The sequence below is a fragment of the Saprolegnia diclina genome, assembly GCF_000281045.1.
Source record: "Saprolegnia diclina VS20 unplaced genomic scaffold supercont1.30, whole genome shotgun sequence".
NCBI lineage: Eukaryota > Oomycota > Saprolegniomycetes > Saprolegniales > Saprolegniaceae > Saprolegnia > Saprolegnia diclina.
Genome location: NW_008246097.1, coordinates 640,490 through 657,366, shown reverse-complemented (window position 1 = coordinate 657,366; position 16,877 = coordinate 640,490). Strand labels below are relative to the sequence as shown.

General features: G+C 59.0%; 6 protein-coding genes across 6 annotated transcripts; 3 read left to right on the top strand and 3 right to left on the bottom strand.

Annotated features, from left to right (window-relative positions):
- Nucleotides 1-986: 986 nt before the first annotated feature.
- Nucleotides 987-2,007, top strand: SDRG_09597 (septum site-determining protein MinD; the record flags this gene model as incomplete). Its single annotated transcript, XM_008615542.1, has 3 exons — nt 987-1,412; nt 1,459-1,734; nt 1,780-2,007. 3 exons carry the CDS (start codon nt 987-989, stop codon nt 2,005-2,007), a joined length of 930 nt encoding a protein of 309 aa, XP_008613764.1.
- Nucleotides 2,008-2,040: 33 nt separating this feature from the next.
- SDRG_09596 (hypothetical protein) lies at nt 2,041-4,762 on the bottom strand (the record flags this gene model as incomplete). The annotated part of the gene is made up of 11 exons (XM_008615541.1): nt 2,041-2,147; nt 2,199-2,301; nt 2,346-2,615; nt 2,655-2,850; nt 2,895-2,929; nt 2,978-3,319; nt 3,367-3,699; nt 3,752-3,907; nt 3,958-4,060; nt 4,106-4,254; nt 4,298-4,762. The coding sequence occupies 11 exons, from the start codon at nt 4,760-4,762 to the stop codon at nt 2,041-2,043; spliced, it is 2,259 nt and encodes a 752-aa protein (XP_008613763.1).
- A 1,183-nt stretch (nt 4,763-5,945) lies between these two features.
- Nucleotides 5,946-7,493, top strand: SDRG_09595 (hypothetical protein; the record flags this gene model as incomplete). Its single annotated transcript, XM_008615540.1, has 9 exons — nt 5,946-6,014; nt 6,073-6,158; nt 6,202-6,307; nt 6,355-6,696; nt 6,742-6,865; nt 6,918-7,009; nt 7,060-7,160; nt 7,209-7,441; nt 7,486-7,493. The coding sequence occupies 9 exons, from the start codon at nt 5,946-5,948 to the stop codon at nt 7,491-7,493; spliced, it is 1,161 nt and encodes a 386-aa protein (XP_008613762.1).
- A 38-nt stretch (nt 7,494-7,531) lies between these two features.
- Nucleotides 7,532-9,315, bottom strand: SDRG_09594 (hypothetical protein; the record flags this gene model as incomplete). The annotated part of the gene is made up of 10 exons (XM_008615539.1): nt 7,532-7,625; nt 7,670-7,923; nt 7,971-8,170; nt 8,218-8,293; nt 8,342-8,439; nt 8,480-8,550; nt 8,600-8,640; nt 8,688-8,729; nt 8,776-8,846; nt 8,892-9,315. 10 exons carry the CDS (start codon nt 9,313-9,315, stop codon nt 7,532-7,534), a joined length of 1,371 nt encoding a protein of 456 aa, XP_008613761.1.
- A 318-nt stretch (nt 9,316-9,633) lies between these two features.
- SDRG_09593 (hypothetical protein) lies at nt 9,634-13,140 on the top strand (the record flags this gene model as incomplete). The annotated part of the gene is made up of 9 exons (XM_008615538.1): nt 9,634-9,733; nt 9,781-10,078; nt 10,123-10,506; nt 10,555-11,653; nt 11,698-11,805; nt 11,859-12,392; nt 12,440-12,510; nt 12,561-12,647; nt 12,699-13,140. 9 exons carry the CDS (start codon nt 9,634-9,636, stop codon nt 12,868-12,870), a joined length of 2,853 nt encoding a protein of 950 aa, XP_008613760.1. The 3' UTR covers nt 12,871-13,140.
- Nucleotides 13,141-13,987: 847 nt separating this feature from the next.
- On the bottom strand, nt 13,988-16,544 carry SDRG_09592 (hypothetical protein). The gene has a single exon (XM_008615537.1). It carries the CDS (start codon nt 16,516-16,518, stop codon nt 14,050-14,052), a length of 2,469 nt encoding a protein of 822 aa, XP_008613759.1. The 5' UTR covers nt 16,519-16,544; the 3' UTR covers nt 13,988-14,049.
- Between the last annotated feature and the right edge of the window lie 333 nt (nt 16,545-16,877).

The following is a 16,877-nucleotide window of genomic DNA, read 5'->3' as shown; positions in this document are numbered from 1 at the left end:
TGGGGAGCAGGCGCGCCGTAGCCTTGCGGAGCAGGCGCCGCGTAGCCCTTGGGAGCCGGCGCGCCGTAGCCCTGCGGGGCAGGCGCGCTGTATTCCTGGTTGAGGTCTTCGGCGCGAACAATCGCAGCGAACGCAAGCAGGGCAATCGTGGCCGCGCGCATCATCTTAGTCTACGCGGCCATGAGCTGCTGCCACCGCCATGAGCCTGCGTACCTGTAGCCGGGAGCGGAGGAGAAGACTCTAATGCGCTGGTTCTCTTCTGCCGTGGCGGAAGAAGAAAATGTGAGAGTGGGTCATAGCCGACCAGCGCTGGAACCTCTCCAAGATCGAAGCGTCGGGTCCAGCCCTCGCGTTTGATTGGCTCCTAATCTTTCTACGAAACATTCCGCACCAATCACCGCGCGCCAAGCCGTCACCATACAAATACCAAGCTTCGCCCAAAGATCGGGGCGTTTCACAGCTTCGATCGCAGCATACAAATATCAAGTTGCTTTGAAATCAGGACGCCTGCCCGAATTTCGCGGTACAATCAGGACGCCGCGGACGACACTTGGGGTTTCCTCGGTTTCAAGCCGTTTTCACGCCAAGGGACTCCGCACCCTTTATTCCAAGGCCCGTCGAGAGTGCTCCAAGATCGGCGTGATATAGCAGTTGGTACATCTCGATAGTATGCAACCGCCGCGATACCTCCTCTCTGCGCTCGTAGGTGCGCAATGCGCTTGGGGTTCGCGACCTTGGACGCCTCAAATAGCAGTCGTGCGCGCTATATATCCTTGGAGCCGCCTAATTTCGCCAGGCGTCATCGCAGACGGTTGGGGCAGCAACGCTCTCCAGAGCGTGAAGCTCCAAGGGGAGCTTGCCGACAACAGAACGTCAATGCCGCTTGAAACGGGCAAAACCTGTTTAAACGCATGTTGTGGAGTATGTGATTAGAGAGGTTTTCAGTTCTGCAGAAAGTGCACCACAATTTTACCACAGAGTTCCTCATGCTGCTCCTCCGCGCTCTCCATCCGGCCAAGACGCTCGCGCCGCGGACGGTGGCGCGCTACACGGCGGTCGCCGGCCTTGGCAACCAGGATGCCACTGCTGGCGGCTCGCCCCAGGGCAAGGTTGTCGTCGTGACCTCCGGGAAAGGCGGTGTCGGCAAGACGACGTGTTCGGCGAGCATCGGCTATGGCCTGGCGCAGAAGGGCTACCGCACGTGCCTCATTGACTTTGACATTGGCTTGCGCAACCTCGACATTCACTTGGGCTGCGAGCGCCGCGTGATCTTTGACTTTATCCACGTCATTGACGGCAACTGCCGCCTCAGCCAAGCGCTCATCAAGGACAAGCGCCTCGAGAAGCTGTCGCTGTTGGCGGCGAGCCAGACGCGCGATAAAGACGCGCTCACGGAAGACGGCGTCGCCAAGGTAGAGCGTCCTGGCTGCTCGCTACACATGCGTAACATAGGCGTAGGTGCTCGAAGAGCTCAAGCACGAGTTCGACTACATCATTTGCGACTCGCCGGCCGGCATCGAGTCGGGCGCACGCCACGCCATGTTTTTCGCGGACGAAGCCATCATCGTGACCAACCCCGAAATCTCGTCGTGTCGTGACTCGGACAAGATGATTGGTTTCATTGCGAGCAAGTCGCTCCGCGCGCAGGAAGGCCGGGCCAAAGTCAACCAGTACCTCCTCATCAACCGCTACGACGCCAAGCGCGTCTCGAACGAAGAATGTCTCTCGGTCGAGGTAGATCGTCCTTCGTACATGCAGCCTCTTCTCATGGGCTTCTAGGACATTCAAGAGATGCTGGCGCTGCCGGTCGTCGGCGTCATCCCCGAGTCGGCGCAGGTCCTCAACTCGTCCAACATGGGCCAGCCCGTGATCGCGAGCAAGACCGACAAGGCCGCGGTCGCGTTCGAAGACACGGTCGCGCGCTTCCTCGGCGAAGAGCGCGAGTTAAAGTTTTTGACTCCGGAAAAGTCCATGGGGCTCTTTGGGCGCCTCTTCAACCAGCAGTGAATAAGACGAGCACAAACCCCAAGACTGTTCGGTTTAACGCCGGTCCTTTTCGCGACCGCCCTTCTTCGCCGCCTTCTTGGACTGATGGGCCTCTTCGGCAGCCTTTTGGGCGGCTTCGAGCTCGTTCAAGCGCTCCAAAACTACGCAAACAGCATGAGATGCTGGACTCGAGGATGGCAGCGTCGTCGTACTCGGTAGCAGCTCGTTGTAGCGGACTTCGGCCATCGCAAAGCCCTCGCGCTTGATGTCCTTGACGCTCAGCTGGCGCTCGGTCGTCTCGGGCAAATTCGCCACCTACAATGCATCCCGACAACCAAATGCAAGCAACGCGGTTGTACCTGACGCGCCCAGTGGTTGGCTGTACGCGCAAAGAAATCGCGCAATGTCTCGCCGGGCTGCGGCGTCTGCAGCTCGTCCGCGAGCTGCAGTTGGTCCTGAAGCTCCTCAATCTCCTTTCGAAGCGCTTTCCTACACCAAAACGACTCAGTTCCCGATCGCGCCGCGTTCTCGCACCGGTCGGTCTTCTTCTTCTTGGACTTGACCGGCTCGTCGGTGCCGTCAAGGACGTCCACGGCACGCGCAACGGCCATCGCCGCCTCGCTCGGCGCCTGGTGCATGTCATATGATGTCGTTGCGATTCGACATACCGGCGCCTTGGCTTCATCGTCCGCGTCCTCGAGTGGCTCGACGTACTCTTGAAAGTCGTCGTCGTCTTCTTCTTCATCGTCGTCGTCGTCGTCATCGTCGTCCTCCGTGTCACTCACAACGCCCTTCCAGAGCTGTTGTGCCATCGTGCCCGGCAGAATTTCGACCCACTCGTCCATGCGCTTGAGATCCATGGACCTACGACAGACGTTGAGCGCGACTCGATGTATGCAGCAGTGAACCAGCAGTCGTCGAGCGTGATCTCGCGATCGCCATCCTAATGGCATCCCGTGAGGTGCATGGGGCATCCACAGCGGCATTGTACCTCGAGGACACCGCCGTACACGAAGATGGTGTTGCCACGCACAATGAGCGCGGGGTTGATACGCGGCAGTGGCACACGGGCAGGCGGGCCGTCATCGACGACCGGCGCGACGACTGGCAAGACGTCCGGAAGCAAGTCGGACGTATCATCGTTGTGTTCCTCTTCCTTGGATTCTTCTTCGTCTTTGTCGTTCTCGGTCACTCGGGCAGGTGGCGCGGACGACGGGAGCTCCTGGGCGCCGTTATCTTCTTTCGACTCTTCTTCGTCGTCGTCTTCGAGGTACACGATGGTGCCGTCTTCACCGACGTACCCAAATTGGTTCTGACGCTTCTGATATTGCTCCTATCCCGTCATCACGTCCGTCATTTCAAAGCACATGTGCGTCGTACATCGTCTTCGGCCGCACGGTCGTCATCACTGCCGCTTTGCGACCCGTCGTCATCCTCGTCATCATCGTCGTCGTCGTCGTCGGCACCCGGTGTCGACGACTTGGTCTTCTTCCGGCGGCGCTGCTTGTTGCCATCCTTCTTATTGCGGAGCTTATATTCGAACCAGCGCTTCCGCTCCATGTCATACGCAAACATCTCGTTGTAGAAGACGCTCTTGAGCTCGTGGCGGCGGCCCTCTTCGTCAAAGACACCGCCAAAGAGAATCGCGCGGTTCTTATAGACTGTCATGGTCGCACCGCTGCGCGGACTCGGCGCATGGCCCTTGCGCGAAAGCTACTCAGAGATACCTCTGTCCAGAGGCAACGCAGGTAGAATGTAAGGCTACCTTCTCCCACGTCGGGTCTTGGTTCTTGATGACCGGCGCCATGTTGAGCGCCCACATGTCCGTGTACACCTTGCCCTCGGACTTCTCGCCCACGTTCTTGATCTTGGCGTACCCACCGTACATGAAGATCGTGTCCTTCGATGGCAAGACTGCCAGCTAAGTCATTTCTTGTAGAAAGGCCGGTTGTGGAAGCGGGGAGGACGGACCTGGCAGCCACTGCGCGGCCCCGGCGTCGTCTTGTGCACGGGAAACGTAATCTTCTTCCACTTGAGATCGGCAAAGTTGAAGAGGAAGAGGTCGTTGAACCACCTAATGCGTCACGTGTGGAGGTGGAGACGTGGAGCATGGACGAACTTGGTTTCTCGCGCGGCTTCGTAAAACCCGCCAAAGACTACGAGGTAGTTGCGCCAGACAATCATGCGGTGGCCGCTGCGCGGCGACGGGCCGCCCTTGCTCTCGATGCACTCCCACGCGTTTGTCTTGAGGTCGAGGCGCCAGAGATCCTAATGCGCAGTGCTGAGCGAGGTCGAGAGGGCATGGACGTACGCGGTGATGGTAAAACTGGTCGGCGGTCGCAAACTCACCGCCAAAGATGTAGAGATGGTCGCGGTACACGACCGACTGGTGGCTGCAGCGCGGCGGCGGCGTGTTGGGCGACGAGATGAGCTTCCACTCGTTTGTCTCGAGGTTCCAGCGGTAGAGCTCGTTGAAGCATTCGTTGCACTCGCCGTCAAAGTACTCGCCGCCAAAGAGCAGGAGATCGTTGTTGGGCATCGAGCTCAGCGAAAAGTTGGCGCGCGGCGACGGCTGCGTCGTGGGCACGATCGTGATGGCCACCTTGGCCGCGTCCTTCTTCATAAACTCGTTCAGAATGGCCTCAATGTCTTCCTCGCCCGCATCTTTGGCCTCCTTCGTTGCCTTCTTCTTGTTGATCTTCTGCTGCTTGAGCTCCTGCCGGGCCTTCTTCTCGTCCTTCTTGGCGGCCGTCGCCTTCTTGTCCTTCTTGGCCATGCTGCGTCCTTGGTTGGTGGCAAAAGATAGCGCTCTTGGCTGTCCGGATACGCGCCGCCACGATTGGCCAATCGGGTCGTCCGGAAAGCCCAGGACTTAAACCCACGAGCCGGTATTTAACGCAAGATACGCCCATCGATGCGCATTGCTGCCGGCTCGCCAACCATGTAGCTACATCAAACGCTCTTGCGATGCTCCCATCGCGACAGACGACTTGGCGAAGGACGACGGCAAGCAGTCTGGTCGAGCGACCAAGGTCGGATCAAAGGCGCCTGTCAACTGGAGCTGATCGGTCGTTCGCACGAAATTGGTTACTGCGCACTGGTATTCCATCGCACTCGACGGCGCGAGAAAAGTACGCGTGCGTTGGTGCAGTTCCAATGCTATCATAAAGGGCCTTCCTCGGACGCCTAGAGTTCGTGTTGCGGTAGTGGAGCTCTCTCTCGACTCAAACCCGGATCTACCAGGTGGCAAACCGCAAGACGACAAGAAGGCGACAAGAACCATCGCTTCTTGCCATGCATGAGAGCTGCGGAGAGCGCTGAGCGACGAAGCTCGCATTGGGATAGGTCGTGCTGGTCCAAGGAACAAGCGCACGGACGAGAAGGACCTTGATTGCTCGGACGTGACCGCGTACTTTGCCGACGTTGAAGACACGACGTTGACGTCGGTGAGATCTTGTTCCTTTTTGCGGCAGTGTGACAACCTTCAATCTCCTCTGCTTGTCCGCCAAAGTGGTCAGTGGGTTGAGCTTCTGGGCGAAGAACGTGGCGACAGCCTGAAGGAACTCTTCCACTGCACTGTACATCCGTGCTTGCCGCGGGTTGTTCGCGCTCGAAGAAGACCTGCATGCCCAAGACTTCTTCGTCGGCTTCTTGAGCCTCATGGACTGGAGACGATCACCGGTTGATCCGTTCGCTGATTGGCCGTTGTTAAGATACTCGGGCAAAGCAGGTGACACGGCGCTCGTCACATTGAAGTTGACGCGCCCACAGAATAAAATCAACTGTCCGCCAAAATCACGCTGTTGACGGCGAATATCCGGATACGTCGCTTGAATCCGGATGCCCAACCTTGCATTTTGTATGGAACTCGATTTGGCCGCAGAACATAAACAGCGGCCGGAGCGAGGCTTGCACCCGACTACCTCCCGCCGCCATCCCCACGCTGTACCGACCACGTCATGGAGCAGATCTTCTTCCGCATGCACGTGCGGGTTAGCCGCATCCTCATGCGCCTCGCCGGCGGCAAGGTACTCGCTTCATGCAGCATCGTCTTGGATCCGCCAAGCCTCATGCGCATCGCGATAGACACGCATTGCGCTCGAGACGACCCTCTTCGTGCTCGCCGTGGGTCTGCTGTGCCTCGTGACAACCCTCCACCGCACGTTTATGAGGTGCGCGCGGAGGCCATGCGCATGACGCTCATGGCAGTCGTAGCGGCCATGACCAAGCGGGCTGCCTGCGCCAGTTCATGCCCACCACGATGCCGCACCTGCTACATATACAAGTCGAGCCTGACAAAGCATCGTGGCTCTCGCTTTCGGTACGGTCCATGCAACTCGTCGCACGACCGTCGACGCATCTGGCTAGGGCTTGTTTACAGACAACGCGCCGCGGGCAGCGCCACGCAACGCGTACGTCTATGCAATGCAGAAAGGGCTCTTGACGATGGTCGAGTACCCGGACGAGATGCCGGCGCTGCAAATCGCGCACGTCTCGGTACCGATGTCGTCCGAGTGCTTTGGGCTGCCGTACGTGGGCACTTCAAGCGCGTGGATGCTCTTCCTCGACAAGGTCCTTGGCTTCGACACGATTCTGATCAACAACATGATTGAGATCACGGACGGCGGGAAGGGCTACCTCTACAACGAGCTCACAAAAGACACATACAACCTCAACTATGCGAGCGAGTTTCGCGCGACCACATCGACGGTACGACGTCCCAGACAATAGCTACGATGCTCACGCGTCGAGTAGTGGTATTCGCTGGCCGCGTACAAGCTCGGTATCTTTTGCACGGTGCTCTTCCTCTTCTTCAGCACGACGACGCTCGTCTCGTTCATTTTGCGCGAGACGCAGCAACGGATGCTCAAGTTTACGAGTCGGTCCTCCGGAAGCGTTGCAAGTATCTGATGGCTGCATGTACTACCTAGTCTTGCTGCAGCAGCACATTCGACACCGACTGCCGTACACCAAGCTCGTGCTCAGCCACATCATCGAGTCGCTCGTGTTTGTGCCCATCATGGTACATCTCGAAACGCACGATTGAGAAACAAACTCAATGTCAAATTTTAGGTCGGGATGCTCTTTTTCCTCTTTGAGTTTTTCAAAGACCAGCTCCTCGCGTTCATCGTCATGTCGCTCGCGTGGCTCTGCGAACTCTACTCGGTCGTCTGGTACGCTTGTTTCAAATGTGCGAGTGGTCGTGACCAGATCTGGTCTAGCGTGCGCACGTGGCTCTCGCTCACGTTTTTCCCGCCGCTCTTTTTGCTCTACTTTAGCATGTTCCACGTCTACTTTTTCTGCTTTCCGTTTGGCTTTTCGTACACGGCGCTCTGGACTACGATCGTATTTCTTATCCACACGATGCTGCTCTTCCTCAACCGGTTTGAGATCCCGGCGCTCAACGACGGCCTCATCTCGACGCAGACGCCGCGCCAGTTTGTGCTCGCCCCGGGTACGCTCTTGTGGATATGACTCGGGTTCTGATCTCCAGTTTAGCACTGTAGTTTTATCTATCAACTTGATCCTTTTTTCAATCGACCGGTCACTCGCCTTGGACGGTGCATGCTGCCTCCAGAACATGGTGCGGTGTCGACGCGTCGTAGCACACGTAGACATCATGGTCGGCCCCGTGAAAGCTAGGCTTGATGTTAGCCAATGCAAGGCGACGAGAATCCCATACGCGCGCACCCACAGCGCGTCTTGCGACGTTTTGACGCGCAGGCGACGCGCCTGGGTCGAGATGCGCTGCGACAGCACGGGGCTCGGGCGGTAGAGCGAACTACTCGGGGGAAAGAGACCGCGGTCGTACCCGCTGCCGCCAACGTCTTCGCCATCGTCGCTGGGCACTGCGACATGCAGCATCCACGCCGTGTCGTCCGCAAGCGGGGCTTCCGGGTGCTCCATGAACGGAGACGTGGCGATACGATGAGCGTCCTGAACCCAGCCGCTGAGCCCATGCGCGCGGATCGACGGACGCGTACCTCGGCCACTGCATACCGCGCACGCATGCTCTCAACGCAGCGAGTCCACGCGGCGTCGACCAATGCGCAAGCTTTCATGGGCGCTTGCTCGTGAAAGCGGAAATGCACTTTGCTCCAACGCAGCACATGCAGGTACGCGTTAGCGTGCGGCGGCGGCAGGACGATGAGTGGAGCCTCGGTCGCGAGCTGATGCCCAAAGGCTGTCTCGAGTCGCACAAGGAGGTCCTATGCCAGATGAGCGAAAGACCGTGCGTAGTTGCGCTTGCGTCGAATTCGGTCGACGGAGGGTTGTCCGTGATCGGGTCGAGCACGAGCAACGCCCACTACGCACCACCAAGCATGCAGCAAGAGATACAACTCGCTTTGTGTACCGCGCCATGACAGAGCAGCGTCAGTATGCGACCCACGACTTCGTGCGCGGCGTCGTCGAGGACGTTGATGTGTCGGACATGACAGGCTCCGGCGCGCACTGCTCGCTCTCTCAGACGTATCGTAGTGGGAAAGGCTACCGTAAAAGAGAGCCCACTGGTGGAGAAGTCGCGTGGTGGCAGCGCCAAAGGTCGAGAGCACGACCTGCTGCCTAGTAGAAGCGGTTGCTGCAAGCAAAATATCGTGGTAGACGCTGATACGCATAGCAGAGGAGGACGCCGATCGGACGCCCACAGCTTGGCTAGTTACATGCATAATGCGTACGAGGTGCGACAGGAATTTCGAGACCAGTTCGGCAACGTTGAGGTACTGCGGTCCGTGTATCTCCATCTACAAAGCTCGTGGTACATGGCTGCATGCGCTGGTGTCGATGTACGAGAGTGCTCCACGGCAGGCGGCGCGCCGGCGTCGAATGGGGGAACAATGTTCGCCAGACCATGCCCCGTTCTATGCCCACGTCGATGTCTTGGTGTTGAAGGCGAGAGACCGCACCGTGCGCGACGGCGGCAATCCACTGGGTGACAACGTCGTCGACGGCCGCCGACTGCTTGGTCCAGTCGCAGCACTTGACGCCGGGCGGGCCAAACGCGCTCTGTAGAAACTCGTAGCAGTTGATCGCGCAAGCTTGTAGCCACGAGATCGAGCCGTCGTCTCCGTCTTGCAAGAGGACGAAGAGGAGGTCGCCGTCGTCGACGTAGGCGGCGCACACCCCCGGCGCAAACGTGCAGCTTTGAATGCGTTCTCGAAAGAGTGTCCGCGCCGCGCCAGCCGCAGCAGCCACGACGCCGCGCAGCGGCAAGAGTGCGTCACAGCCCGACTTGGTGCTCACGTACAGGAGGTTGTCCTCGCCTTCCTTGTGGACGACGTCCAAGACGACGGCAATGAGCATCGGACGGCCAAAGATCGCAAGTGGCATGCGGCGATGCCATTGGTGGATTTTACGTGAACGTTTGCCGATCTTTCAAAGTGTTACAAACGTTAATATACCGTTAGAGACCGTCGCTGTGCTCACTATGCAAAGGCTCTTGCTCATCGATGCTATGGTCCCTAGTACTCCACCTCGTCCTTTTTGCTGTGTAGAGTTTGTGATTTGCCACTGCATTGAACTGGCGGCAGCTTCCCCTCGCAAGGCGGCGCGATGACGTGGCAGCGTGATGCGGCGAGAAATAAGTGTCTCTATGCGTTACTACCCCGTCGCGCCACCCTGTTACGAAACTGCTAGCCAGTCCATACGATGCAAGGCGTGGTCATCGAGGAGCTGGCCCAAGTCATTCACAGCTCGACGATCAACGCGTTCTGCTACAACGACCGCTTTGACCGCTTTGCGAACTCTGGTACTCTGTCGTCGTATCTCAATTTGGCTCAGGCGACCGGGCTGTAGACGAACGCAGTCTCAAGCTATGGCACCGCGACGGCGAAATACGTAGTGTGGCCTTGCCGGCGCGTACAACTAACTTGGTGCAAACGATCGAGTACATTCCGTCGCGCAACTTGTACGTGGCGAGCTGCCTCGACGGCGCGCTGCGCTTCTACGACGAGCACATGGACGAACTCGCGGTCGTCTTTACGCACCGCGCAAGTATTCTCTGTCTCGCATTCGATGAGCCTCGCCAGCGCATTCTAACGGGCGGCGTCGACGGCTGCGGCGCGTGGGTCCTCCGCGGCAAGGACTGGGACGGGTATCCTTCGTCGACGGCTCGCCGGAACCAACGGCTACCCGTAGGTACGAGCACGAGGGCCAGACGCTGCGCAACCCAACATACCAAGTCGCCGCGAGCGATGCGTTTACGAAGACGGGCACGACGTGGGTTCAGCGCATGAAGCTTGATCTCGACCGCGTCTACTTCTTGTCCAACAACGCCGTTCATGTCTACAGCCTCGTCGACAACACGCACCTGGAGACGATCAAGAAATTAGTGAAGAATGTCAACGGCGCCATCACCGACTTTGTTGTCTACAAGCAAAAGGCGATCGTAGTCGGCTGCATGGACGGTTCGATTTACGTCGCGACCTTGTACCCGCGCTCGACCCTCGCAGTCTTCAAGGACCACACCAAGCCCATCACGGGCCTCGCGTTCGACGACGTCTCGCAGAGTGTTTTCTCCTCGTAACTTTCATTGGGTTTTGCTTGTACATAATTGTCGATATGAACTAGGTCCCTCGATGGCACCATTCGTATGTGGGACCTCGACCTCCTTCGCAACATTCACCAAATTCGCATGGACGCCCCCGTCGCGGGTCTCTTTCTCGTGCCCAAGACCAACCCGATCGTCTTTGCGGTCCAGTCGCGCCAAGCGATGCGCCTGCTATTACTCAAGTACACGCTCAAAGAGCACAGTGCGACGGCGTCGCCACTCGCGATTCTCTTTCGGGCGCTCGCACCGGGCAAAAAACAGCGGCACAAGCCGTCCTCGAACCCGCGGCCGCCCGCCATGCGGCGCAAGGTGTCTCAGATCCCAATCCACCTCATGGCCGCGGGCGTATCTCGACCGTTAACGACACCAGGCCCGCCGACGACGCCGGGCGACGACCACTCGGTGTGGAGCGAGAACCACGTGGTGAGCATGTGCCAGGACCGGTCGGTGCGCATTTATGCGACGCGGCGCATGACCACACCGTCGGCAACGTGGACGCCGGACGAAGCGGTTCTCCAAGACGTCATTGGTATCGCGTACAACCCGTATGTGGACATTTTGTACATTTTACTCAAAAATCGCGTTGCGGTCTACGACGTGGCGCTCGACGTGACGACGCCGGTCCGATGCATTGAGATTGAGAACCGCATCGTGAAGGCGATTTGCTGCGTCTTGGCGCCGCCGATCTTCCACTTGCCCACGCAGCGCACGGACGCCGGTCGGCGCAACGCGCTGGTGCAGAAATCCCGTACCGACTACCTTGCCCAAGCCGTGCTCGAAGTCGAAATGGGTGTCCACTGGCTCGCGTGCGGCTCGGACAAAGGCGAGCTCCTCTTTAGCTCGTCCATACACGCGTCACTGGACGAAGCGCTGCTGCAACCCGGCCACACGGCACCGATCACGCACCTTGCGTTTACGAGTACATCGACAGCGACGCTCGTGAGCTTTGCGCTCGACAAGACGCTCGGGCTCTGGCGCACGGCACCGCGCATGACGCGCCTCGCGATGATCACGCTCGGCGAAGTGCCGTCGTGTATGAGCGTCTCGCCCACAGCGCAGTATATTGTCTGTGGCTTTGAAGACGGCCGCGTCGACTTTGTCGATTTCGCTTATGCCGAGGTACACCGTCCAATTGGTCTTCTTGAGCATCGAAATGGTCGTAGCCCAAACTGATCTCGTCCGAAGTCAACCACTCGTCCATGGTGATTGCCGCCGACTGCTCGGACGAGCTGCACCTTTGCGCCACGACCAGCTTTGACATGAGCATCAAGGTCGTCGTTGTCTCTTCCACCTCGTAGATGTACCAAAGCTGAGAGTATATTAGGTCTGGGATCAGAGCAAGAACTTGCTGCGGGAAGTGCAGATGTCGACGCCGCTCTCGTGCATGTGCTTTGCCAACGCCCAGGGCGATCTCTTTGTCGGCATTTTAGAGAAGCTCTTTACGCTCGTGGCGGTCGACGTGCTTCCGACAAAGCTGCCGCTGCCGCGCGTGCTCGAGCCGCCGTCCACCGCCGCCCTCCTCGAGTCCCTCGACACTGAATACGACGACGAGCTCGCTACGGACGAAGCCGCTTCCAACCAAGAACCCGTCGATGCCGGTGGCGACCAAGACGCGGAGGACGACCCGATTTACATCCGTAATCCATTCGAGAAATGCGCGCTGGTGAACGAGCGCCCGCCAACGCCGCCCGTCTCCGAGGCTCCATCGGTGACGCGCCACGCGCCGCGGCACAGACGTCCAGTGCCCATACCGCTGCCACCGACGGCAGATGTTCTTGTCTACAGCCCACCCGTGCTTCGCCCGGTAAAACCGCCGACCCCGTCGACCACATTGAGAGCGGACGCCATGGCATTCGAGGTAGACAAGGATATGTGAGAGGATATATGAAATGCAATGAATGGTAGCCGCCACCGGACGACCCGCTGCTGCCGGCGCTGGGGCACTATGACGTTCGCACCCAGCAGTTTAAGACCTTGTACGAAAGATCGAGGCACTGAGGTTGCACGCTCAAGACCGACTCTGTAGGAAGCTCGCCAAAGGGTTGTCGCACAAGCGAGATCACTTGCGTCCGAGCGTGCCCGTCCAAGCCAAGCCAGCGCACAAGACCACATCGTTGTCTTCTTATCTGCGCACACAGTTGTTCACTGACACTCGCAGGTGTAGAAAAGCCGTCGAGCGTTTGGTGGCGGAGGACACACCGACGCCATTGGCGCCGATTTTCCATGACGCGCACGCGTCGATGCCGCCCGTGATGCGCACGCCCCGCAAGCTATGGAATGCGATTGGTGCCGAGGACCGCCGACTCATTGTCCTCCAGCGCCGGCCAGGAGCCTAGTTATCTCGGGACGTTGAAGAAGAAGGAGAAGTATGCAAGACGATTTACATGCTGGCCAAGGCTACGTGCCGCGTCACAAAAAGCCGCGTGTGCGGTGGTGACCTTGACCTTGCAGCTTGCAACGCCAGCTTCCAAGTACCTTGGCAGGCGGTACAACGTGCGGGCAGCCCATTCTCGCCTTTGCCTAATTTCCCTGCAAGAAGGGCGCAATAAGTTTTGTCGACGCTGGCGGCTTATTCGTCTTTGCCAGAATACGAAGGCAATGGTGAGCACATACTTTGGCAAATGTCGTTAAGCGCTATAGCGTCGGCTTGGGCGGTCGACGCGTGATCGATTTTGTCGCTACTTGACTGGAACGCAGCGAGAGGCCAGCTCCGTGATGTAGTACGCCCCGAGATAGGGAGGACGTGGTAATGGTCTACCAGTGCTTGGACGCGCTCGAGCACCCGCCGATATGCTACAACCTCGACGCGCGATCGTCAATCCAAGTTGCTTGCGGCGCTGCAAGGGTGCGAGCAGCAACGAGTCGCTGTTGTCGCCATCGTCGTCGAGAAACGAGTACTACTGCATGGAGGTATGTGTTGCATGCAAACGAGTGAATGCGATGATGGATGGGCGCTGCGATGCTACTTTGCTACACGACTAGACTGTGCTACGCTCCTAAACGCCTAAACCAGCGCAAGCGAGCGACAGCCGTCGGTAAGGATGGCAGAGCCTGTGGGCCGAATGCTGCGATCTCCTCACCCCGACGTAGCACGAAGGCTACCCCGACCCGGCGGCGGTGCGGACCCCTGCAAAATGAGAAATGAAATCGCCGGTTTTTTCGCGTGTAAAGGCGTCAAAGTGTAAAATGCACGATGCAGAATCGACGTTGCACAGTCCCAGAGCACGTCTTTTACCTTGTACGGCGCTCGAGTGTCGCAATAGACGATTCGATTGACCGCGAGCCATTGGCAGCGGCGTGGCGGGTTAGGGTCGACAAGGCTAAACACAAAATGACTGTCCAGCCAATTGTCAACTCTATCGAGACTGCAAAAACTCGACGTCCGCTTCCTGCACCTGGAAGTACTACTTGCTCGCGCCACGATGTTGACTCCTATGGTATGCTCACAACAAATCTTGTAGAATCTTGCGGCTTGCTGTTATTACTGGTACTCAGATCTGCAAAATGGAATGGGCTCAGATGTCTGACAAGTTTGAGACGCTGGCGCGGAGTTCGTGGATCATCATGCTGGCCAGCGCAGGGTAGTCGGTGTGGTTCTCCTTGGCGACGCGAAGCGTGTGGTGCGGCAAAATCTCGCAGCCAGGCAAAAGCGAGAGAGACGTGCGGACGTGGGGGGCGTCCATGTCGTCCATATCGTAAACACCTTCGCGCGCGTCGCTCAAGAAGAAGCGCAAACCGGTGCATGGGATGCACGCGCACTCGAGAAAGCACGTCCAGGCGGCCACCTCGGCGTGGACCGTTGTGAGTGCGGCCTCTGCGATGGCACGACCCACACCGAGAGCGCCATGCATGGACAGTGCCCGAGCCAGCTGAATGACGCCCGAGAGGTACCGGAAAGCAATGGGTCGTGTGGCCAAGAAGCTATGCACAGAGGTGACAAACGTGTGCACCGCGCCGCTGGCGATCACCAGCGCCACAGCGTCCTTCAGCAGGTGCTGTGTCAAGTCGTCAGTGTCGTCGTACGTCGCCTTGGGATAGCGAGGGAAGAGGTCGCGGGCGTTGGACCACACGGCTGTCGTCTCTTCGAGCATACAATTGAGAAAGGGGATCTCAACGACGCAGTAGTTGGCGACCGTGAGCAGCATGTCAGCTGTCACGTCTGCCTCCCGAAGAGGGCCCCATGTCCCGAGGAGCGTCGCGAGGACCGGGACAGTGGCGACACCGAGGTCCGTCCAGAGCTGGGGCGACTCCATACCAAGAAGACCCACGGCATCGAGAACGTGCAGGAAAGAGGCCGCCGCGTAGCTGCCCACTCGATGCAGCGTGTCGACCATGCGGCCATACATGCTGTGGACGGCGAGCTGCAGCTTGGCCGGTCGAAAGTCGAGCGACGCCAACACCGGCACAAGCACGTGCACGGGCGATAGCGCTGGCTTGGACAAGAGGATGCCGACGAGCGCATTCGGGCAGACTTGGAACGACTCGATGAGCATCGAGGCGACGCGCGGCAAGCGATACGCAAACCACGTGTGGCGATCGTCTGGCGACACGTGCGGCGGGTAGACCTGGCGCTCGAGCCGCAAAAAGGTCGCCAGAAACGAGGCTGGGTCCTCGAGAAAGGGCGTCTCGACACGCATCTTGAGGTGGCCGAGGCACGCCGTGTACGCTGCCTTCAAGTACTCGGCGTGGCCAAAGAGGTGGCGCACCGAAAGGCGAGAGAGGACGTACAGCATCGACACAACGTGCTCGAGCTGCGCGTGGCAGCGCTGCACCATCGCCAGAATGGACGCGCCAAGCGCGGTCCAGCCATAAACGTCGTACACGCGCAGCATCGCTGTCAAGAGACCACCCGCGTCGTGGCTTGGCACGAAATGCTTGGCAAGAAATAAACACAGCGTCGTTTTGCAGTGGTTGGCCACCAAGATGCGTGCGAGCGACGAGTGCAGCATCGGCGTGATGGGGAAGCTGCGCAGGATACGGTCGAGAAGACTTGGCGTGTCGACTTGTCGGGCAAATTTGCCCGTGGCGCACGCTTGCAGCTGGCGCTGGCCGCATGTGGTCGTCAGAGCGTCCAGCACGCTATGGATGCTCAAAAGACGCAAACGCGCCTTGCGTGGCCACACGATGAGAAGAGCTGGCGACGGCTGGGAGGTCTCGGATCCGAACCAGCGGCGCACGACGCGGCCCTCGAGGCAGTCGAGGAGAATTCGCGGCAGAATCAATCGTCCGTAGCAAGTGACGCGCGTCAGCGTGAAGCCATCTGGGGTGTCGAAGCCGTGGGCGCGCGCCACGTCATATTGGTGGGTGTCCAGAAGAACCTCGACGAGCTCGTCGTCCTTGGCCGAGAAGGCCGCGCCTGCGCACACGTACATGAGGCACGGGTCGTCGCCGACGTGGCCTTGAGCGAGGACCTTGAACTCCTGGATGGCGCCTGTGTTATCGATGGGTAACGGGCGAGGCAGTGGCGCCATGAGATGGTACACAAGGCAGACGCAGCGCCCAAGACAGTGCGCGGTCGGCTTGACATGGCCAAAGAATGCACACCACTGCAAAGGGCGCACGGTCCATTGCAACGTCTTGCCGAGCGAGTGGACGCTCCATCGCTGCGTTCCAGGCTCGGTGCTGGCGAGGAGCACGACAAGCGTGCCGAAGCTGCCGGGACGGCCCGAGAGCTTCTGTGTGAGTAGCGGCGCATGTGGCGCTGTGGCAACGACGTGGGCAAGCGAAATACTAAAGCCGCCACTGGCGTGGGCCACAAGAGGAGCCACAGCGTGCTCGAGGTTGGCCTCCCACGTCGCGTCGACCTGGACGTTCCGGGCCTCGACAACGCCTGGTGCCATGCCGCCAGTGCTCGTCGGCGTCAGCAGCACGGGGCGGCCGGCCACCACGAGGTTGGGCATCGGACACCATCCCGTTCGGTGGAACGCACTGCGCAGCTGCACGCGTTGCAGGGCCCGCTGGTAGCCGTCGTCGACCGCGGTCATACTGATTTTTCGCGACCTTTCCAAAGTGCGGCGACTGACCGTATTTATCCATCGCATTCGTATTTACGACCGTATATATACGGTAGATTTCCGAAACGACACGACTGACGTAGTACACGCATGGGTCATTAATAAAGATTAAGAACAATAATAATATTTATTATTGACCCATGTACACGAAGGTCATATGACGTGAGCTCATGGCCAAAGTCGCACGTCGAGCTGCCACGTCCGTTTGACCTCATGCGCTGTCAATGTGTCGACATGGTCTACCAGTGCTTGGACGCGCTCGAGCACCCGCCGATATGCTACAACCTCGACGCGCGATCGTCAATCCAAGTTGCTTGCGGCGCTGCAAG

Bases quoted from the DNA above. Each gene is read 5' to 3' on its own strand.
- SDRG_09592 (XM_008615537.1), bottom strand. From the start codon at position 16,518: ATGACCGCGGTCGACGACGGCTACCAGCGGGCCCTGCAACGCGTGCAG.